Source organism: Castor canadensis, chromosome 6 (genome assembly GCF_047511655.1).
Source record: "Castor canadensis chromosome 6, mCasCan1.hap1v2, whole genome shotgun sequence".
NCBI classification, from domain to species: domain Eukaryota; kingdom Metazoa; phylum Chordata; class Mammalia; order Rodentia; family Castoridae; genus Castor; species Castor canadensis.
The window spans coordinates 40,524,115-40,546,477 of NC_133391.1; the positions used below are offsets into that span (position 1 = coordinate 40,524,115).

General features: G+C 46.7%; 2 protein-coding genes across 10 annotated transcripts in view; one reads left to right on the forward strand and one right to left on the reverse strand.

The window, feature by feature from the left end:
* Positions 1-5,362: 5,362 nt before the first annotated feature.
* Positions 5,363-13,015, reverse strand: Fkbp4 (FKBP prolyl isomerase 4). Its single transcript, XM_020166758.2, has 10 exons — positions 12,742-13,015; positions 10,724-10,868; positions 10,024-10,166; positions 9,224-9,344; positions 8,770-8,926; positions 7,789-7,879; positions 7,610-7,693; positions 7,225-7,410; positions 6,533-6,772; positions 5,363-6,155 (listed from the first exon to the last, which is right to left on the reverse strand). Exons 1-10 carry the CDS (start codon positions 12,844-12,846, stop codon positions 6,048-6,050), a joined length of 1,380 nt encoding a protein of 459 aa, XP_020022347.2. The 5' UTR covers positions 12,847-13,015; the 3' UTR covers positions 5,363-6,047.
* Positions 13,016-13,119: 104 nt separating this feature from the next.
* The window catches only part of LOC109697108 (maestro heat-like repeat-containing protein family member 1), a 100,873-nt gene continuing 91,629 nt past the window's right edge, over positions 13,120-22,363 (forward strand). For 6 of the 9 annotated variants that reach the window (XM_074076288.1, XM_074076291.1, XM_074076290.1 and 3 more), the window contains exon 1: positions 19,943-22,124. In XM_074076288.1, coding sequence (XP_073932389.1) covers positions 22,058-22,124 — 67 coding nt within the window. In that variant the 5' untranslated portion in view covers positions 19,943-22,057. Of the gene's footprint in view, positions 13,954-19,942; positions 22,125-22,363 lie in introns of those variants that run through there. The other 3 variants (XM_074076289.1, XM_074076292.1, XM_074076296.1) reach the window with 3 other exon arrangements.

Here is a 22,363-nt window from a genome sequence, read left to right on the forward strand (position 1 = left end):
TTCAGGATATGCTCTGTCTTGTGCTCCTCACCTCCCACCCTCCACCCTCCCCTACCCTCACCCCTTCCCCCACCCCACCACCTAGCACAAAGCTCTCACCTTGCTCTCTCAGTGGCCACCTTACTCTGTAGTGTAGATGGGACCATTACTCTCATGGGTGACTGCTTTGGGATTCTTTTCTATTCAATCCAATGCTGCCTTCTTTGGGGCATCTCATCAATTAAGGCAGCAAGAGTATTTGTAAAATCCTAATGGTACTCAATATATATTTAGGTTTAAGTCTGTACACCCAGGCTGATTTACAGTTGATCTTTTGGCCAAAATAGGCATATTATCTCAGTTGGAGGTTGGACTAGGGATGGTTCTATTTTCTATGTCTAAAGGTGGTGGAAGTCTAGAAGGCAGGAGAGGAAGGAGGAAGATGGCAGATTTGGTCCCAGAAGTCTCAATGCTCTGACAGCTGCTCTGACAGCCGCAAGGTGAGAAGGAACAGGGGGTTGCAACAGTAAACAGGAGACAATGTAGACAAATACTGGGGCCTGCAAATCCACTCAGGCTAGACTGTTACCAATTACCAGTTCCTATTTCTGATGGTGTATTGTGGGGATGGCTTAGTCCATTCAAAGGCCTGGGTCACACAGGTCTACCCAGGTTTTAAATGTGTTCTCTAATTCATGAAGGGTTTGCAAGCTACCTCCCTACCTCTAAATCTCCTGTTATCCTGGCTCAAACTGTAAGTTTCCTATGACATTTTTGAGGGGTGGGAAAACAAGTCAGTTTTAAAATGTTTACCTCTAAATGTAAAGTTAAGTAGTTTTATGTTTTGTTGTACTATATAGTTTCTCTACTGTTTTCTCTTTAAAGCCCTCTGAATAAAATTGTGAGATAAACATTAATAAATCCTCAGGACAACAGAGATGAAGATCACCCTGATTCTGCCACCGAGTGCACTGGCCTGACCCAGCACTCCACAGTGCCTTAGTTTTATCTTCCTCATCATTTGGGCTTCTTGTTCTGGATCTCTCTGTGCCAGGGTTGTGTCTATTTTTGTTTGTAGATTCTGTTTGCCATGAAGGTCATGTCATTTTGACCACAGTTTGGATGCCATGGCTTTCGGCTTTTGTTGAGAGCCAATAAAGGTGGAAAGGGAGGAAAGGTATCCAAGAAATAGGGCACGAATTAAGTCATTCTATGCCTGTGTCTCTCTCCACCCTACATGCTCTGAGTACATTAAGTTAGTGTTCACAGTAGTGGAACACAGGATGAGGCACTGCACTGTGGACAGATCCCTGGCCCCACAAGGAACATTCCTTTTCTTGGCCTCTCCCTATGTAGCCCAGGCTGGTCTCAAACTTGGTTTCCTGACTGCTTCCTGAGTACTGGGATTACAAGTGTGCGCCACCATGCCCATCTTTTCTTGGCCTTTTTTTTGTTTTTTGCTTTTTTAGTGGAATGGCTGATGGGTCTCTATTGGTACCATCTAGCTACCATTGTATCTAAACCAAGCACTTTTTTTGAGATTGGGGCTTGTTATGTACCTGAAGGTGGCCTTCAACTTTTGAGCCTCCTGCCTCAGCCTCATAAGTGCTGGAATTACAAGTGTGAACCACCATGTCTGGCCCAAGCACTCTTTAGCATGGCTTTTGGCTTACTCCCCAGAACTGTCTTTTTTTTTTTTTAAAGTTTTAGCAAGGATTTATTTTAGTATAACAGGATAAAGTATAGACAAGGGGGGTGGGCAGAGAGGGAGAGAGAGAGAGAGAGAGAGAGAGAGAGAAACATTTTCAGCACTCATGCAGGAAATGGGAGCACAGACTCTCCAGAACTGTCTTAACCAGGTGACATGGATACAGTTGGGCAGGTAGCATATTCTTTATAATCAAATAGTAGCTTCAATAAAAACCTCCATAGGAGAGCTGGGGTGTGGCTCAAGTGGTAGAGCACCTGCCTAGCAAGTGCAAGTGCTTGAGTTCAAACCCAAGTACCACAAAAAAATTTAAAAAATTAAAAAAAACAGACTGGAGGTGTGGCTCAAGAAGTAGAATGCCTGTTTTGCCAGTGGGAAGCCATGACTTCAAACTCCAGTCCCACCAAAAACCCCCCAAAATCACAAAGCTATATACTTAAAATATACTTAAAAAGTTATATACTTAAAATACATTTAAAGCCAAGTGCCAGTGGCTCACACTTGAATCCTAGGTATTAGAGGCAGAGATCAGGAGAATCAAGGCTTGAAGCCAATCCTGGCAAAAGTTCGTGAGATCCTATCTCAAAAATACCCAAACAAAAGAGGGCTGTAAGAGTGGCTCAAATGGTAGAGTGCCTGCCTCCCAAACATGAGGCCCTGAGTTCTAACCCCATTACCACCAAAAACACAACAGCAACAACAAAAAATCCCACTGCCTATATAGGAGGGAATGGGGGATTTATTGGGAAGCATTTCTAGGGAGTCTCTTTGGCTTCATCCTCCATGAGTAGTCAGAGGCCCTACCCAAAGTTGTCTGCCCAGGTATCCTGATAGGAAATAGGACTTTCAAAGCTCTTTCTACAGACCCCACCCGGTACCCTGGGGACACAAGGCAAGGGCTTCCTGGTGAGCTGCTTTTGAGACTTACCATTCCTCTTCCCCATCTAATTTACTGTGCTTGGTGGTTTCTGAAAAGTCATGAAGTATAGAAACCTAGTTGTCCTGGAAATTGGCCTTCTGTTTTTTTCCTTTTTGGGCAGTACTGGGTTTGAACGCTGGGCCTCGTGCTCGCTAGGCAGGCACTCTACTGCCTGAAGCACTCCACCAGCTTGGCCTGGAAATTGGGCAGAAGGATGTAGGCAGCTGTGCTATGGGCAAGCTTTGATCCTTCACCTGCTGGGTGGCTGTGTCCAAGAATGTCCTGAAGAATGAGCAGTTCTCATGCTCACTCCAGCCCAAATTAGGAAATGGGCTTCAAACTCAAGACGTGGTGGATGCACCGAGTGGACTAAATGACACCAAATTGAATTGTTCACTCCAAAGTGGTTATGTGAATTTCTCCTACAAAATGCACAAGGAACCATTGTGTCTGATGTACTTCTAATAGTGGAACAGGAGACTGAAGGTCCCCAAGAGCATGCATGTTTTAGGGGACAGACTATGGCTGGTGCCCCCTCCCCCATCAAGCTGTTTTTTCTTTTTCAGTACTGAGATTTGAACTTAGGGCCTCATGCTTGCTAGGCAGGCACTCTACCACTTGTACCATGCCCCACAAACCAGGCATTGCTTTTTTTTGACCATTCCCCACAACCATTTTTTTTGTAAGCACTGTCATTCCAGTTACAAGGTTGAAATGCTCTGCATTTGGAAAGGGAAAGTCATGAGAGAGGGAGGAATAAAGCAAAAAAGGTTCCACTATAGATTACTTTCCAGTAATGATTCTCTTTGAAAAGTACTCTTCACTAGTCCTAGTGTCTTTCACCTTTTTCACTTGAAATGGGATACACAACTCAACTGGTTTATCCTCAGGGTGGTATAGGTGTGGAATGAAGGGGAGTGTCAGGTGCACTGAAGCAGGTTTTGTGTGCCACCGGATAAGGCCTCTGATCTCCAGCCTGAATGGAATGGCAAACCTTTGAGAGTGGAGGGACTTGTATACAGTGTGGAAAGCAGACGCTCTGGCATGAGCATGTTGAGGCAGGGTGGTGAGCAATAGATGTAATTTACAGGATGGAAAAACTATATATGAACACTTAGGTGATAAAGTTGGGCTCCATGTTTGAAGCAGCAGTTCAGGATGAACCCCATTAAAAAAAAAGTTCTTCCTAGAGACCACTTGCAAAACTGCAACAGCACTGGCTGCTACAAGTTGTGTTCCACTTTCGTTCATAAAGGAAAATTTCTGTTGGTGAGGAAGGTGTAACTGTCTCAGAAACTGCAGTAGTGACCCAAAAGAGCAGTATACAGTAGGGTCACGTTTAGCCTCTAAGACTGTCATTTTAACAAGACATCTTCACAAGATAATGTTAATGTTACAATAAGGCTTTTCCTTCTCCAGTATTCTACAAAAGTGCAGTTGTTTTAAATTCCCGGAATCCCAAAAACATTCAGAACTGGAGGGAACTCTGGGAATGGTTTTGAAGAAGTTCAAGATGCCCCATGTAGTAGAGGGGCAAGTTTGATCAGAGTACATTAAATCCATGAAATGTCACAATGAAACCCTTCCTTGTGTAATACATGCTAATAAAAGGGGGAAAAAACCTCATGTGACCCCTTTACATAGTCACATGTATCTCACAGAAGAGTTTGGATTAACTCAGGGGCCTCACCTTCAGGCAGACTTTTTCATTTTAATTCCTTTGTTTTCCGATCTGTAAGAAGTGATAATGTCCCTTTTGTGCTATCTGTGCAAGGATCAAGGTAAAACCGGTTTTTCATATACTACTAGGCTTACACACAAGTGCTTTGCAGGAATTGGCTTTATCATTAGCTGTGGGAGCAAGAATCTGATTTTTGAAGTATCAAAAGGATGCAGACACAAACCCCAAGTGCAGGACTGGACTTAAAGCAGAACTGGGGGAGACTTAATACCCAAATTTTAGTTCAGAGTCCAGCACCACCCATGTTGTAGGATTCAGACATTTTTCCGTCTTCTGCAGTGCTAAGAATGAAACTTATACTAGCAGGAAGCATACAGGTGTGTGGGTAGGCAGACTGTCCCCTTCCTGTTTGGGAAGGACTAGACAGCCCACTCAGTAGAGGGAAGGTACTGGCAGATACATCACTCTGATCCTGCAGCCAGGGTAACTGTAGGAGGCTCAGCAAGACCAGCCTATGCCACCTGGCTTCTCTCTGAGCTCCATGCTCCAGGTAGTCAAGGGTCAAAGCATAGTTAGGAAAGCAGGTTTTCCTGTTAAGGCTGGGAAGTCACTCATACCATAGTCATGTAAAAGGTTTCTAACCAGAGAGTCAGCTACACTGGAGGTTTTAGTACTTAAGTTTGAACTCAGGGCCTCCCACTTGTTACCACTTGAGCCACTCTACCAGCTGATTTTTGGGTTGGGTATTTTTCAAGAGAGGGTCTCAATAACTATTTGTCTGGGATGGCTTCAAACCAAGATCATCTTCCCGTGTTGGGGAAAAAAAGGAGAGGCACTTTACTGTTGGGCTGCTGAAAGGAGGGTATGCTTGGAACCCACTACCAAGTCATGGTACTGTCCAGCTGCAGCCTGCATGGGGCTCAGGAGGCTCTGCTCCATGACTTTGTGAATATCATATGATATACTTAAGTTGGACCAGGGGTTAAGGTGACCCTCCTTTATTCTGCTCCAGCACATAGTGCACCCACTACCCCCACATCCAAAGCTGAACACAAATGGTAGCCCAACACCCAGGTTGTGTTGTTTCCATTTTATTGCTCAAGCACAGGACTTGAGGTGCGCCTGGACCTTCAGCAACGTGCAGAGAAGAGGCTGAAGGTGATGGGGCACAACCTGGCTGAGAAGGGAAATTGATAGGAGGGGAAATACCCAAAGGGGGCAGGGGGTGGTCACCATGACACCAGAAGACAACCAGCCACGCTATCTGGGGTAAGGAAGGGAACAGAGAGGTAATGGGCACAGCAGTGGTTTTCCCACGCCCCTAGCACCCACATGGAGGCCACATGTTTGGAAACAGACTGGAGGGGGAAAGGATGAGGATAACGGCTGCCCAGGAGTCTCCTTCTCCACCCTGGTTTCACATCAGACCTCATCCCTACCATCTGCCCCCATCTGCAATTTGAAAAATGGACCTTACAAACAGAGGGAGCAAAATAAATTAACATTCTGGTGAGTCATGTAGGTGGACATAGGTTCATGTGTAATGGGGAAGAAAAGAGGGGGTGATACCACCAAAAATTATCCCCTACCTCCACCCCCCAAGCCTATGTCTCCCATTTCCCCCCAAAGTCACCATCCAACCAGATAGAAAAATAAAGGTCTAATTCACTCAAAATTCTTCAGTGTTTACAAAACTAACAGGGTGGAGTAGGGAAGGGAGCAGGGGAGGCAGGCAGCCGCAGAGCAGGGCAGGGGAGAGGCTATGCTTCTGTCTCCACCTGAGACTGGCTCCTTGCCACATCGTTTTTCTGCTCATCCTTCATCTCTGCGTCAGTGGGATGGTCTCCTGCAGCCACCTCTGCCTTGGCCTATAAAGGATAACAGAGAGAAAAGTGCTGAATTCTTATGAAAAAATACACAGTTGTAACAGAACTGCAGAGACAGCACTTCAAGAATTGTCCTAAAAATATGAACATGTGAAAATTATGTATTTATAAGGTCAGTCATTACAATACTGTTTAGAACTATGCTCATCCAGTGTGGCAGCCCCTACAACATGTGTCTAGTTCAAATTTAAGTACTAGATTTTGAAGATTTAGTCTGAAAAATAATACAAATGCAATTTTAAGGAATTACATTGCTCCTGGGAAGAGGGCAATTTCTGGTTTCCAGAATTGGCAGATGCTATAGGCACAAAGCCCACATGGGCTGAGCTGAGTAAGAGGACTGTCCACTCCAACCTTACCTTGCTCTCCTCCTCAGCAAGCCTCTCAAACATGTTTGCATAGAGCTTTTTCTCCCGGGCAAGCTGCTTGCGAATCCGCTGCTGGCACACAGCCAGCTGGGCCTTAGCAGCTTTGTTGCTGGGGTAGAGCTGCAGGACCTTCTGGAAGTCAGCCCGTGCCAGGTCAAAGTCATTGACAGCCAAGTGGGCTTCACCCCGGCGGAACAGGCCCTTCTCATTGTTGCTGTCCAGTTCCAAGGCCTAAGGGTGCAGAAAGGAAACAACATAGGCCATGCAGCCCATCCAGCCAAGGCTGGATTCCAAAAGGATGAAGAGGAGCAGGAATGACTGGTGCCACCTCAGAAAAAACAAGGTTTGGTCTAGGATGAAACTCATTTAACCAAGAAGGACGACAGCAGGTCTTTGGATGAAACAAGAACAAGACTTCTGACATTCTCATTCTCTTAGGAATAAAGGTTAAGAGAAGCTAGGAACCAAGGTAGGAGAAAACTTTAGTTCTTCCCATCCCATGCCTGCTCTTACTTCTGTGTCAACTGTCCCTTACCACCAAAGCCAAAGGGCTTACTGCTGTCACCCTAGGCCTTTATCCCACTATCCCTACAACTAGCGAGCAAGGCCAAGTTCAGACTCACTGGCAGTACACCCAGCCCTGCCTGTACATTCTGCCCCCATGTCCTCTAAAGGGACCTCACCTTATTACAGCTTTCAATAGCAGCTGAGAAGGCCTGCAATTTCAGGTGACACATGGCCAGGTTGAGGTGGGAGGCCAGTCGAAGGGCTTGGGCCTTCTCTGCTTCCTCACTAGAAAAACTTGATTCGTATTCCAGCCAGGACACAATCTTCTTGTACTGCAGTAAAGCCTGCTTGTACTTGCCTTCCTAGAAGAGGAGGGAGACTAAGCAAAGGTCCCGTGGCCCCAGGCTGCCACACCCACTGATTTGAGGGACTGGTGGACTCAAAATTCCTGCTTTTCCTCCAAGATGAATAGGCTCAAATGTATCAGGTGAAGACTGCAGAGGCCAACCATCCAGAGCAGCCCTCCCTGGGGGTGTCTGGAGGACCATGCTGCTGGCTCACCTTGAAGTACACAGTGCCCCGTTCTTTCACTATGCTGCTCTGCTCCAGCTTCTCCTCGGAATTCATCTCCCAAGACTCCTTTGCCTGCCATACCCCAGGGGAGGAACAGAGTGATCAGCCTTCTCAGAGTCACTGAGAGGCTGGACCCGAATCTAGGAGAGGAAAGGCCTTAAACTCACCTTCTCAAAACTCTTGAGATGAACTTCATATCTCAGATCGGCATGTGGTGGGATTTGGAACTTTTCCTTCCCAACACTGCCAAAAGCATAGCTGTAGGGATGAAAAATGTTCAGGTCATCTTAGCAGCCCTTAACCTGCTCTGGGCAGACAAGGCTTTCTGTTTGTTTTCTGCAAAGTGCCCCATCCCAATCTCAAGATTTGGTTCAAATGCATTCTGTTTGGCCAGGTCTTCTCTGACCTCTTCACGATTAAGTAGTCCTGTAGCATTTTTTACAGCCTTTATAACTCTTTCAACTACATGGTGTTGTGATTATGAATTTAAATGCACACTAATGAACAAGTCAGTAGAAGGAAGGAACATTTTATTAATCTTTGAACCCCTCAAAACTTCCCACAGTGTCCGGCACATAGCATGTTCTTAATTCATAGATGAATTAAGAAGAGATGGAAATCTTTTGTGGTACTGAGGTTTAAACTCAGGGGCATGCACTTACTTCCTAGGAAGGCACTATACCACTTGAGCCATGCCTTAAGCCCTTTTTGCTTTAGCTATTTTCTGAACAGGGAGGGGTGCTGTTCTATGCACAGGCTAGCAAGGACTGAAACCCTTCTAGTTACACTTCCTATGTAGCTGGGGTGGTAGGCACGTGAGTTGTCAGCTTTTATTTGTTGAGATGGGGTCTCACAAACTTTTTGCCTCAGTTGGCCTTGAGCCTCCCAATCAGCTAGGATTGCAGGCATGAGACACCTGAGATGAAAACATTGATTTTGGCAGAGAAGGGAAAAAGATTAGACTGTAATCCAAGAAAACACAGATAACTGTGGCCACATTTCTAAATATAATGAAGAAGTCACAATGGCCTATGCTTGATGTGCCTGGAGTCACAGTAAACACAGGAAGAGAAGAGGACACAGCTCACTGTGGACACTTATGTCTGTTTTGGTTTGCCTACCTGCTCTACAAAGCGCCCACGCCTCACCTGGGCTTGATGTACACAACGGAATGTTCTCCTTTCTCCATGCGCTGAATGGCCTTCTCCAGCCCACAGGGTAGATCCAGACTCTCCCCCTCACCAACCTCAAAGCGGAGCTCCCGCTGGTCAAAGATCTGGTCCTGGTAGTATCCTTCCAGTACAACTGGCAGGAAAGAAGACAAGCAATGCCCCGGGGTGTGAGAGGCCAGGACACTGAGAAGATGCTACCAGCCATCCTCTAGCTCCCCATTATTCCAGTGACTGGCAGTGCCCCACAGTGCAAGAGGCAGGGCACTGAGCAAGATGTTCTTAGATCTGGAGGGATGTTAAGAGGGGGGAGGTTCAACCTTTCATTTTGTAGATGAGAAAACAGTCTTACTGAAAGCAAGCGATTTGCCTAAAGCCACCCAGGGCCTAGGTTTCAGAACCAGGACTTAAACCCCAGACAACACAGCCTCACCCTCCACGATAGCACCATCGTTAGGTCTGGCATAGCCTTCACCCCGAGTCCGTATTCTGCGGATGATCCCGCCATCTTCGTCTTCAGTCAGGTCCTCTCCCTTGAACTCAAACAACTCCACCTGTGAGACAAGACAAAAGATGACCAATCCAACAGAAGAGCTCCTAGAATCTGCCAGACCAGGTTGGAGAGTGACAACTCTGCCAAGTTCTTAGGAGCTGCTCTGGCCTCCACTCTGGTGGAGGCTGGCAGGCCACATGGATTTCAGCCAGCCTCAGAACAATCTGCTACCCTGGCTCCACTTAGCAAGGACACAAGAAGTCCAACCTGATAGGCATCAAAAGTGAACTGGCATCTCTCAGCAGTGTTTTGAATATCTTCCTAAGTCCACTGACTGGCTCACAACTTCCAGACTGAACAGCATCAATTCACCTCCTCAGGTAAGTCCTGCCTCACCTCTTCTTCCCAAGCATTAGGACGCCAATATTCTGTGCCATCCTTTATAACTGGGCATACTTTGGGTACCCCCAACTCCTTCCTATGAGAATGCTTCACCCCGACTCTATGCTTCCAATCTGGAAGAGTTTCGTGGGTCCCTCTTCCAACCCGATGTTGCCATTATTGATCACATTCTGGCAGCAGCAGAGCCAGCTGCCCTCTTCTCCATTTTTCCTCCTAAGGCCAGGCCCTCAGCCTTTGCTACATTGTCTCCAACAGGCAGGAAGGGCTGGAGGGCAGCCAGGCACTGGGCTGAGATAAGGCCTGGCTTTTTGCCTGGACCTCTGTGGCTGGACACTCACCTCAAACACAAGCGTGGCATTGGGGGGGATCTTTGGAGGGCTGCCTGCAGAACCGTAGGCATATTCTGGTTTGCAGGTGATGTGGCACACTTCCCCCACCTTCATGGTTGCCACAGCAACATCCCAGGCCTTGATGACCTCCCCTGCAAGTAGAGGCAAACAGAATCCCCTTAACAGGGGGTCTGACTCAGGGCTCAAATGGTGTCTCTAAAGAGTTATCACATGCACATAAGAGGACTCTGCACACCCTTTAGAAATGGAACCAGGAAGTAATAAGCTTGCACTGAATGCTGTCAGTCTTAGCATGCTAAAAGAACACTTAGCCCTGGAATGAAGTACTTGGAGAAGCAAAACAGTCCATCCCTAAAAATGGAGGTGTTGGGAATTGGTGAGAAGAGGAGACAGAAATCCTTAGTTACAGAATAATAGAGAAAAAAAGAGTCACAGAACAAGCAAGAGACTGTGAATGACCAATCCTCAAGTTTGATTCAGATTTTTTTTTTTGAGACAGGTCTCACTATGTTGACCAGGCATCTGGAACACATAGGCTCAAGTGATTCTTTTGCCTCAGCCTTCCAAGTACCTGAGACTCTACGCATACACCACCCACACTGGCCTCAAGCTTGGTGCAAAACAGTTTCTGCTTGTGATAGCTTCTACTGACCTCAAAGCCTCTAACCAGCCCACTAACCATGCCTACCTTTTCCCAGGTCAAAGGAGAATTTGTCCTTGCGGTCCAGACTGGAATCAAACTTTGTGCCATCTAACAGCCAGCCAGTGTAGTGGACAAAGACCCGGTCACCAATCATGGGTGTCTCTGTGCCTGTACCCTCTCGCTTGATGACCTGGGAGGAAGGGGAAGAAAGTGAGTACCCCAAGGATGCAGGCAGAAAGGGACCTCCAACCTGCCCACAAGATTTCAAGAGGAACGTTAACGGGACCCTTTTGTGTCCGCCATCCCCTGCGCGTCACTGTAAGCAGGTCTCATATATCAATTCTAAAATGATTCTGATACTAGTAGCTTAGCTAACAGTCAACCCCAATCTCTCTTGCGGTTTGGCAAGTACTGGTTTGAAAAACTGGAAACAAAAGATGTGAGTTCAAGGAGTTTTTTGCCTATATTCCTGGACAAATCACTAAACTCTTTTAACTAAAATCTTGGATAAGTGGTGATGACAATCCCTGTCTCCTGTAGTTGTTGGAAGACCAAACCAAAGGTTAAGGATATCAGCAGCGAAGAGGGAAGTCTTTATGCTACCTTTTCTCATTGCTCCTAAATGCCAGTGGTCATCAGATCAGGGTCTGATCTGATGGACAGAGAATGAGAGCAGTATGAGCAATAAATAGGACAAAACAGTTCAAAATTGGGAAAAGGAAAAGGCCAGGTTCCGCACTAGCACAGGAAGCTCTCCATCAGGCTCTAGATTCTGACTTGGGACATGCATCTTCCTGACTGGCAGGCTAAGTGACACTTTCATTCAGGACCAGGGTATTTCCAGGGGACATAACAGGCTTCTACTTTCTCTTCTTCAGCATTTATAAAAGGTGGCCCAATGGGCCACCAGATGGGTGTGTGATTACACTCTAGAATGGGCAAAGGCCTCAAAAAGTGCAAATAAAAGGGAAGGGTTTGAGGATAAAAGGAGAAATGAGCCTTCCTGGAATCTGAACCTTGCAGAGAACAGCAGGCACGACGCTGGAGAGTGAAGGGGAAACCGTGAAGGGGAAACCACATGCTTACAAGGGAATAGCTGGAGTAGGAGCTGCACCATCTGGGGCAAAGTCAGATGCATTTCTGGACCTAGTGAAGGCTCCCTGAGGTCTCTGGCTTTGCACAGGCCACACACACACGTGGATCTGAGTAGTGGGACTCCAGGAGAAACAATGAATGGTCGGGCACATGTAATGTGGGCTGGGATTATCCCCAACTCCCTGTAGAACCTGCTCTGAACCAGCGCCGGTTGTCCTGACCTGGGTCAGGATGTCTGTCCTCCCACCCTCCACTCTTCAGCCGGCTCTAAGACAAAGAACATCCTTCCCGGCCCGCACCCCGAACCCCAATTCGGTAAAGCGCAGGGGGCGAGGCGGGAAGGGAACTACAGGTCCCGGCATGCACCGCTCCAGCTCTCCGGGGCCAAGGGAGGGGGCACAGCATGGCCGAGCCGGTGACCTCGCTGGGTCCCGGCGTTTGGAAAGGGGGCACCGATCGCGCCAGAACCTTCTTCGAGGCCAGGCCGGGGCGCAAAGGGCTCCGGACCAGAAAACCGTTCCAGGGAGACGCTTCGCGTCCTAACTAATGTTTAACTTTCAGGGTGGGCAAGCTCTCGCACCCCCGCCCCAGGCCGGGGGACTTCCCGGCTGCAGCCGGCGGCGCGGCCAACCCAGCCGCGGCGTCGCGGGGAGGCGAGGGCGGTCGGCGTCGGGGCAGGCCTGGGCGCCCCGTGCGCGCCGCCCGGGCCCCGGGCTGGGGCTCGCGTGCCCCGCCCCTCTCCGCCGCACCGTGCAGTCGGAGTTGGCCCTGCAGTGCCGGCCCCCTCCCAGGCCGGGCGCTGCGGGCTGGGGCCCGGGCCCGGGCCCGGGAAGTGGCCACGCCGTCCCCAGGCCGCCCCTCCCGAGCGCGCGGCTGCCCCTGTTACCCCCAGCAACGCAGCCCGGTCCGGGAAGGCTATGTCACCGGCTGCACGCCCCAAAGGCCCGGGCGACCCCCTTGCTTCTCACCTTGAGCACGCCTTCATCTTGCTTGGGGCTGATGTCCACTCCCTCGAGGGGCAGCGGCGCCGACTGCGCCCCGCTCTCGGCCGCCTTCATCTCCTCGGCGGTCATCGCCGCTCGGCGCGCCGTTGGCTGCGGGAGCCAGGCAAGCGCGAGACTGGCGCTCTGGCCGCCGGCCTAAGTGTGGGCGTGTGGCGGAGGGGCTTTCGCGGCGACCACCGCGACCGCGCGCTCCGAAGCTCGCGCACCTCTGCGACCCGCGCGCTCGCAGCCCGCGGCGACTCAGGCAGCGCGGAGGGGCGGGCGCGGGAGCGATTGGTCCCACCCGCCGCGGGGGAGGGGCGGGGAGGAGCCGCGCGGGTGGGCGGGGGCGGAGAACTTTCTAGACACGGTGGCTTAGCCGGTTTGGGCTCTTCGGGCTTCGGGCGGCTGTTAGGATAAAAAAGAAAAGAAAAGAAAAGAAAACTCTGGTTCTTTCCTCCCGCTGGCTGCCCCGCTCCTGGCCTCCTCGGGGTGGAATGATCACCTCCTACTCCTGCGCTCTCCCCTGGCCCTTCCTCCCTCCACCCGGTTTCTTAGTCTAGCCGGATTCTTCCAGATCCTTCTCGATCCCAAGTCCAGCCCGGACCCGCCCTGTGCACCGCGGCCCTCAGCGCGGTGGCTGGAACCCGGGGAGCCGGATGCGGGTGGCGTGCGTCCACCTCCTGGGCAGGGGCGCAGACTCGGCCCGCGTGGCCTGGGGACCTGCCGGGCGCGGGCCCCTGGAGGAAAAGGGGGCGAAGGGGAGCGCGTCTGCCCCGTACACTGAACGGGGGTGGGGTGGGGTGGGGGGAAGGGTGTAGAGCAACCTGGATCTCCCCGGAACCGAGCCAGATGTGCCGCCTTCAGCTCTGGGAAATGCTTCGAGCCGCAGGCGATTTGTAAGAGATAGCCCCCCTGAGCCCCTGGCGCTTGTGTTAAAGGGAACTTTCCAGCCCACAAAGTGGTTTCAACTCAGGAAACGAGTCACTCCATTTTACTAAAGGCGCCTAGGATGGAATATTTTCTACTCGATGTCTGGTTCGCAAGTGTTTAAGGACTGATTGTGGAGTTCAGAGTGTGCATAGTCAAAAAACTGCGGGGCCTAGTTACCCAAACAATGGTGGTTTGACGGTAAAATCTATCTCGAGAGGGTCCTGACTTTGCCCAGCCCTTAACCCCAGTTAAGCCTGGTGTCCGGTGAGTGCAATCCAATAGTAATTGGCTTTATGAATTTTTATTGCAATGTACTAATTTTTTGTTGTTGCTTTGGGTCCCTGGCCCTGTGTTATGCCAAGCAAAGACGTCATCTAGGTAGGTAATTGAAATTGCAATATAATGACTTATTGTAGTCCCTTCTAATGACACTTAAAGGGGATACAGAAGAAATAAAACCATTCTCTCCAGCAGTTCACAGTCTCATTGAGTTTTACCAGAACTAAGACATTTCTCCGGTGACTGGAGATACCTTCAGAAGATGTGGCGGGGGAGGGGTTGCCTCTGTAAGCTTTATGCCTTTTTTGCAGAAGTAACAGTCAAGGCCCAAACCAAACTCCAGGAGGTGGAGATGGTGGGTACTAGCTTGCACTTGGAAGTTATCTCACAGTTGCTCGGTTATGCACCTGCTGATCCTCCAGGAGTGGAGTTTGCTATGGCCTTTGGGTATTATCAGACACTAGACAAATTGGACAGAAGAATTCACCTTTAGAGTGATGCTTTTTCTGTTTTTTTTTTCCGTGGGACTGGGGTTTGAAATTAGAGGTTGTCGCTTGTAAAGCAGGTGCTGTACCACTTGAGCCACACCGCCCATCCATTTTTGCTCTGGTTACTTTGGAAATGGAGGTCTCATGAACTGTTTGCCCAGGCTGGGCTGAAACTGTGACCCTCCCGATCTCAGCCTCCCAAGTAGCTAGGATTATAGGCGTAAGCCATCAGCGCGCGGTTCTTTTTCTTCATTGGGAGCAGCAGGATTGGTCTAGCTCTTTTCGTTTCGTTCAGAACACCTAAAATGTGCCTGCCGTTTTAATGTAACCTAGTATGACAGAAAGAGCTTGTGGCTAAGAGTAAGGGTGTTACCCAAGAGCAGCTGTTTAAATTAGGGCAGGTTACTTAAATCTGTTAAGCCTCAATTTCTTGCCATAAAATTGAGATAGCAATTGTAAATGAGGATGATTTGATAGGGAAAAAAAAAAAAAGAAAAGGTATATAGTACAGCACGTGGCTTCAAGCCAGTGGCTAGTGACTAAAGGTCACTATTGTAATGTGTGCCACGTTGCATTCTGTAAAATGGTAATTATGATGAACCTATCTAATAGGGGTTTTCTTTGAGGAGTCAATAGTTACGTGGGAAGTACTTTTTGTATATGCGCTAGACTGGGGTTTGAACTCAGGGCTTTGCACTTGCAAAGCAGGCACTCTACCGCAGTTGATTTTTTGCTCTGAGTATTTTGGAGATGGGGGGGGGTCTCACAAACTATTTGCTGCTGACCTTGAACCATGGTCCTCTGGATCTCAGCCTCCCAAGTAGCTTAGATTAAAGGTTTGAACCACTGGTCCCCAGATGTGCGAAGTACTTTTACAGTACATGGCATATAGTAGGTAAATGGTAGTCTGAGTGCCACTTTTTTTTTTTTTTCCTAGTATTGGGGTTTGGACTCAGGGTCTACACCTTGAGCCACTCCACCAGTCCTGTTTTTTGTTGGGTATTTTTGAGATAGGGTCTCACGAACTATTTGCCAGGGCTGGCTTCGAACCACAATCCTGATCTTTCCTCCTGAGTAGCTAGGACTACAGGCGTGCGCCACCGGCACCTGGCTTGAGTGCCACATTTTATTCAGCCTGTTGCTTGCTGGGAAGCAGAGTTGAAGACCTGGAGATCTGCAGTCTTGAGTGGGGGAGTCACTGGTGTAAACAAGGCTTTGCTCCCTCAAGTCCAGGACAAAGCGCTAAGGAAGCCGATCTATATGAGGAGGAAGATGGTGTGCAAGGGCGGGAGGCAGGGATTCCAGTGGAAGAACTCTACCTTCATGCAGTGCAGGAGTAAATTGGGGTCTTGAGTCTCACAGCAAGACCTGTTGCCTCTATGATTTTTCCTGTTTGTCGGTGTTCCATTTTTTTGGTCCTAAACCTGACACATACTCACTGTAGAATGTGTGTAGGTGTTTTATACTTCTTCTTCCTCATCATCCCTTTCCCAGCTCATTTAAGTTAATTTTCTCATTAAAGATAAACGTTTAAGTGGTATCACTCAAATTTCTTCCAGAATTTTCCCTTTTTTGCAGGAGGAAGAGAGCAAGTAGATTTTGTCATCCACCTTCCTCTGTAGGTGGCTCATGTTGGGGTCAGCAGTTTTGTTATTGCAAAATGAGCTTCCTGAGCTCACTTGGCCCATCAACCTAACTTGGGCCCATCCTTTACACACACAGACCTCTTGTTTTTCACAGTTGATATTTTGGTCTTCTTAGGCTGCCAATGCACTCAAACATTTCAAGAATTAATATTTGGATCATTCAAAAGAATTTGAGATCAATCTGTGCATGTGTACATGATGCATAATACATATGCTGTGTAGCATACCACTATGAGAATCCATCACCAGGTCTGAGTTAGAAATTACCAATATAATTGTGTCAAAAATGTAATGCCAAGCCAGTTGCCGGTGGCTCACGCCTGTCCTAGCAACTCAGGAGACAGAGATCAGGAGGATTGTGGTTCGAAGCCAGCCTGGAAAAAATTATTCATGAGACACTATCTCGAAAAAATCCCTCACAGGAAAGGGTTGGTGGATGGCTCAAGGTGTAGGCCCTGAGTTCAAATCCCAGTACTGCAAAAAAAGAAATGTAATGCCAAAAGATTTTCAAGACACTTAATAATTTCTTAGTACTTTCAGTGTCTGTTGACAGAAAACAGACTACTATACTGACCAAAAGAGTTACTACAACATACATCTATCTACCCATCTACCTATCCATCCATCCATCCATCTATCTGATTATAGCTCCATTTTCATACAGCTTTATAATAGTAGTTGTCTGGGGCTAGGGGTATAGCTCAGTGGTAGAGTGTGTGTTTAGCATGCATGAGACCCTGGGTTCCATCCCCAGCACCCTGCACAAAATAAAAATAGTAGGTGTCTGTGTGAGGCCTGCACAGTGGAAACCTGGGTAGTGTAAATGTTAAGCACACAGACTCTTAAGTGGATCCACTTGGTTCAGGTTCTACTCCAGGCTCTGGATTGGGTTTACCTACGTTCAAATCTCAGCTTCGTCCTTGAACAAACCATGACTCCTCTAAAGTGGCAGTTACGATGAATGTATCTCATCAGGTTTTTCTTCCCGGAGTCAGTGGTTGTTATGTGTGAGTACTAAGACAGTATGTGGCAAATAGTAAGTGGTAAGCAGTAGTCACTCTGGGTACCACAGTTTCAAAGTGCAGAACCACAGCATCTACAACCAAAGTATTAAGGTATGGATTGTTTTTTTAGTGCTGGGGGTGGAACCCAGGGCATCCAGCGTGCTAGGCAGGCACTCTACTACTAGAGCCATTCCACCAGCCCTAGGGATAATAATCTTTATATTTACTTTTTTTTTCTTTTGTGGTAATGGAGTTTAAACTCAGATTCACACTTGCTAGGCAGGTGCCACTTGAACTATTTTGCCAGCTGTGTGTGTGTGTGTGTGTGTGTGTGTGTTGGGTATTTTTGAGATAGGGTCCCACGATCTGTTTGCCCAGGTTGACGAGCCTCTTGATCTGTCTCCTGAGTAGCTAGCTAGGATTACAGACAGTGAAACCACAGGCACCTGGCCTATATTTACTTTTTAAGAAGGGATCATATAAGAGGCTGGGTGTGGTTATTTTCTCTCTCTTTCTCCTTCTTCCCTCCCTCTCTTTCTCCCATTTTGCTTCGCCCTTCCCTCACTCTCCCTTTAAAAAAAAAAAAAAAGATATTTTACAATGTAGGCTTGGTAGCACATTGCCTGTAATCCCAGGATCATGAATTTGAGGCCAGCCTATGTACAGTGCGATTCTGTCTCAAAAAAAAATGTCACACAAATCTTAACTGTATGGTTTTTTTTTTTTACATATACATGTGCCCCCAAACTACCATCCGGGTCAAGATGTAGAGGGTTGCGATACCCCACCATTCCTGCATGTCTCCTCCCAGTCTAGTCACCTCTGAGAGTAACCACTATTCTGACGTCCATTGTAAAAGTTTACTTTTGTTTGGCTTTGAACATCATTCCAAAGATTCAAGAGTGTATTCTCTTGTGACTTTTTCATTCCATATTATGTCTGTGAAATTTATACACATAAATGTCCTTCTAAAAAGCTCATGTGTTGAAGGCTTGGTCCTGAGCCTGGTGGTGCTATTTTGGGAGGTGTTGGAAACTTTAGGAGGTGGTCCTCGTTAGAGGAAGTAGGTCACTGGAGGCTAGTCCTTCCAGATTTCTTGTCTTTGGCTTCTTCCTGTTTCACTCTCTTCTTGTCTGCCATTTAGGTGAGTAGATCTGCCACTTGCTCCTGCCATGATGTTCTGCCTCATGACAGGCCCAGAATCAATGGAAGCAAGTACTATGGACTAAAACCTCTGAAATCATGAACCAAAATAAATCCTTCCTCCCTTAAATTGTTTGTTAGGTATTTTGTCTCAGTGATGAAAAAACTAACACATAGTTTTCCTTACCTTTTGTTGTGTTATGATCCATCGTCCTAAATGCCACACCACAGTCAGTTGACTTTTGATGGACATCATCTCACTGTGCTGCGCAGGCTGGTCCGAAACTCGCTGTATAACCCAGGCTGGCCTGGAATTTGAGATCCTCCTGCCTCAGTCTCCAGAGTGCTGGGATTACAAATGTGCACCACCATGCCTGGTTTGGGTCATGGGTTTTGTTTTTTTTCCCCTGTGCTTATCTTTGGTATTTACTGCCCATTTCCCAAAGTTGTGATATCAATTTGTATTCCCACTTCGAGTGTATGAGGGTTTCAGTTGCTTCACATTCTTGCTAAATCATGGGATTTTTTGTTTGTTTGTTTTTATCAATACATCCAGGGCATGTAGTGGATGCAGTGTGTGTTTCCTTGTTGAGGAAGTTGAACCTCTTTTCACATACAGCCCTTTTTAAAGTAATTGTTCAGATCTTTGGCCCAGTTAAAAGATTTCTTTCTTTTTTTTTTTTTTCTTTTTTTGCAATACTGGGGCTTGAACTCAGGGCCTATACTCCACCAGCCCTTGTTTGTGAAGGTTTTTTTTCAAGATAGAGTCTCATAGAACTATTTTCCTGGGCTGGCTTCGAACCTCAATCCTCTTGCTCTCTCCTCCTGAATAGCTAGGATTACAGGTGTGAGCTACAGTCACTGGGCTGTCTTTTATTATTGATCCGTAGATTTTCCTTATGTATCATAGATAAGAGTTGCTTTGACCCATTTTTGCAATAATCATCTTGTCTAGGTCATGCCTTTTTACTCACATGATGGCATTTTTTTTGGGGTGGTTAGGAGTGGGGTTTGAACTTGGGACTTCACACTTGAAAAGCAGGGCTGTACTTCCTGAGCCACAACTGCAATCCATTTTGCTCTGGTTATTTTGGGGATGGGGCCTCATAAGCTATTTGCCCAGACTGGCCTTGAATCATGATCCTTCCAATCTCAGCCTCATAAGTAGGATCATAGGTGTAAGCCAGAGGCACCCAGCTGAGATATTTATAGTGAAAATTATAGTAAAGTTTATTAGGAAAGGAATACACTTAATAGACTGAAGGTGGGTCATTTATAGAATAAGAACAAGAATGACAAATATTTTTACCCTGGCACAAGTTTTTGGTGAAGTGGAAGGGGCTTGGAGCCCTAAGTCCCTCCCTAGAACCAGCCGACAAGTCTGGGTTAGGAGGCTAGGGTATGTGTACAGATTTACAAATTAAATTATTATTGGGTCCACTTGACCCCTAGGTATGGTTTACAGGCCTGGGTTTTTGTTTTATTAAGTAAAGATCTATTGTTTCAGGAACTGATGTCAACCCACCTGAGAGGGGGTGACTCAGAAACCTCTTGTGACATCCCAAAGTCATGACCTTGGTGGGCTATTTTGATTTTTTTTTTTTTAGTGGCACTGGAGCTTGAACTCAGGGCCTTACACTTGTTAAGCCCTTAAGTGCTGTTCCATTTAAGCCACCCCATCAGCCAGTTGAAGAGTTGCAGTATTTTTCTCTCAGAGGCCTTGAAGAATCCTCCATTTCAGGTTTCCTTTGCATATCCCCTTCACTCATAGCTGATATTCCCCATCAAATACCAGAGATTCTAGCCTGGTAGAGTGGCTCAAATAGAAGAGTACATTCCTAGCAAGTGTGTTCAAAACCCAGTGCTGCCAAAAAAACCCCAAAACCAAAAAAGAGCCTCTAAATCTTTTGGGGAATGGGAAGTTGTAGTCAATCTTTGGCTACTTCCTGCTGGTAGGGGGCAGAGGCCTAGGTCAGGTGTCTCTTGTCCTTGCTTTTTGTCTATGGAAACAGCTGGGATCCTTTGGAGATCATAACTCATAATAGTTGTGTGCAAGACAGAGGAACCATGCTCTGAGTTAGTAGAGTTAGTCCTTGAGTTGTATCATTTGAGTTTTATAGCCTGGAAATGAGAGGAAACAAACTTGGTTAAGGCATTAATATAAGGATTAATCAGGAGCATCTAGGTTTCTCCTGGAGCTATAGAGATAGTGATAGAGAGGCAAGGAAGGTAGACAGGCATGGACATCAAGTAATCATGCTTATGAATTGCTTCTTTCTAACCTCTTTTCTTCACTTCCTTTTGAATGGGTGGCTCACCAGTGTCCCCACTGGAATCTGACAATTTCTCTCTTGTCTGAACAGTTTTATTTTAAATTACTTGTCTGTGAAGAATCCCTCATCACTGATTTGATCCCTCATTGGAGGGGAGTGTCAGGCAGGTCAGGTGGGATTCAGTACCAAATTTGACCAAATTTAAGCACCAAAGAGGTTTAGAAGGAGTGTTTTCTAGGCTGGGTTAACTTGGAGTCCATTAAGTTTAATTTTGTCTGTTTTATATGTGATATCCTGGCATCTTAAAATATCCTCCTTGAGTTTATTTTGTTAGAAGTTGTACTTCTGTAGAATGTCAACAGACAAAATTACAAAGATTTACAAGGAAAATAAAAAACATAACCAGTGAGAGCAAATATTTAAAGAAATAAATGCTTGAAAAATAAATACTTGCTAGAGATGTTTTCTTGAGTTTGATTATAAATACCTTAGAGAAGGATCCAAACTGCAGATGAAAAAAAGCAGAACAAGCATTGTTAGAATTTTTTAAATGATCAGCAATTAACAACGTAACTATTTATATCTTATGTTTTAAACTTATGGACCTCTAACCCTGTAGACTTTTGTATAGCAGTTTAACGAATTTTAGACATATTGCTCACACATTTTTAGTAGATATTAAATGTCTTAAACTCACTTAAAAGGCTTTTATAAAAACAGATACTTAAATGAACTCTGATTTAGTTAAGAGTCACTTTTTTTTTAAATCAGTCAAAAGCCTGATAAAATTAGCATAATACAATTATCTTGAAACATAAAATCTCTCCTGTAAACCAGTTTTTAGTAAATATTACTAAGAGCAGCCCCATTCTTAAGACAGCCCCATTGAAAATTGGATGTTAATGAGTTGGTGGAGTGACTCAAGTGGTAAAGCATCTGCCTAGCAAGTGTGAGGCCTTGAGTTCAAACCCCAGTAATGCAAAAAAAAAAAAAAAAGTAGTGATAGTTTTACATCAGTAATTAAATCTTGACTTTAGAAAATCCTTTAGATAACCCTTTAAATTACAATCAACTTAATCGTAGACATGCACCTTTTATTCAAACAATCACATTTTAAGATTCCTTTTGCTGCTTTGAGTTTTAAATGGTTACTTCTTCCCTTTATTTTGCATCTGAGAGTTAATTCCTCAGTGTCTGTGAGGCAGGCTAGAGTTAGGGAAAGTTTGGGACTCATAGAAAAAAATATTACAACTCAGATAAACCATTCTTTTGGCTCAGGGACCACCCCCATCTGGCAGGGGACCACCCATTCCCCTCCCCACTCATTAATTATTGGATCGGAATCACGTGGTTCTCCCCTTCCCATGGGTTAGTGTAGGTTTTAAAAGCACCTGAAGAAGAGAAGCACGCTCTCTGGCCTCCAGACTCCACTTGGCCTCTGCCATGCTCCCCTTTGTATTTCCTTTCCTAACGTTTCCTTTTCATTTACACCCACATGCCCTGCTACGGATTCTTCCCATGAGACACAAAGAATTATGACGTCTTCTGATCACAGACTGCACAGCACCATTAACATTTGTGGTGAGCCAGCCAGTAGAAATGGTGAGCCCCCAGACCCTGTACTTTAAAGGGTCGTTTTTACTCTTTTTTTCTTTTCTCCCTGTTGCACAGCCAGGGGAATGGGCTGAGGTCTGCCCTTGGGAAATGTAGCTGGGACCCAGCATTGTGCAGGACTGCCCATGAGTGGAGCAGCGGGGTTGTGCCCCAGCAGACAGGAATGCAGCTGGGAAACACTACACCCAGCAGTGTCCACCCAACACATGGGACTCCCTCTGAGGCCT

Bases quoted from the DNA above. Each gene is read 5' to 3' on its own strand.
- Fkbp4 (XM_020166758.2), bottom strand. From the start codon at position 12,846: ATGACCGCCGAGGAGATGAAGGCGGCCGAGAGCGGGGCGCAGTCGGCG. The intron at 8,927-9,223 runs GTGAGGCTGTGT...CTTTCCTGCCAG, and splicing joins CGATGGTGCTATCGTGGAGG to TTGTACTGGAAGGATACTAC. The intron at 7,694-7,788 runs GTGAGTTTAAGG...GGGGTATGGCAG, and splicing joins ATCTCAAGAGTTTTGAGAAG to GCAAAGGAGTCTTGGGAGAT.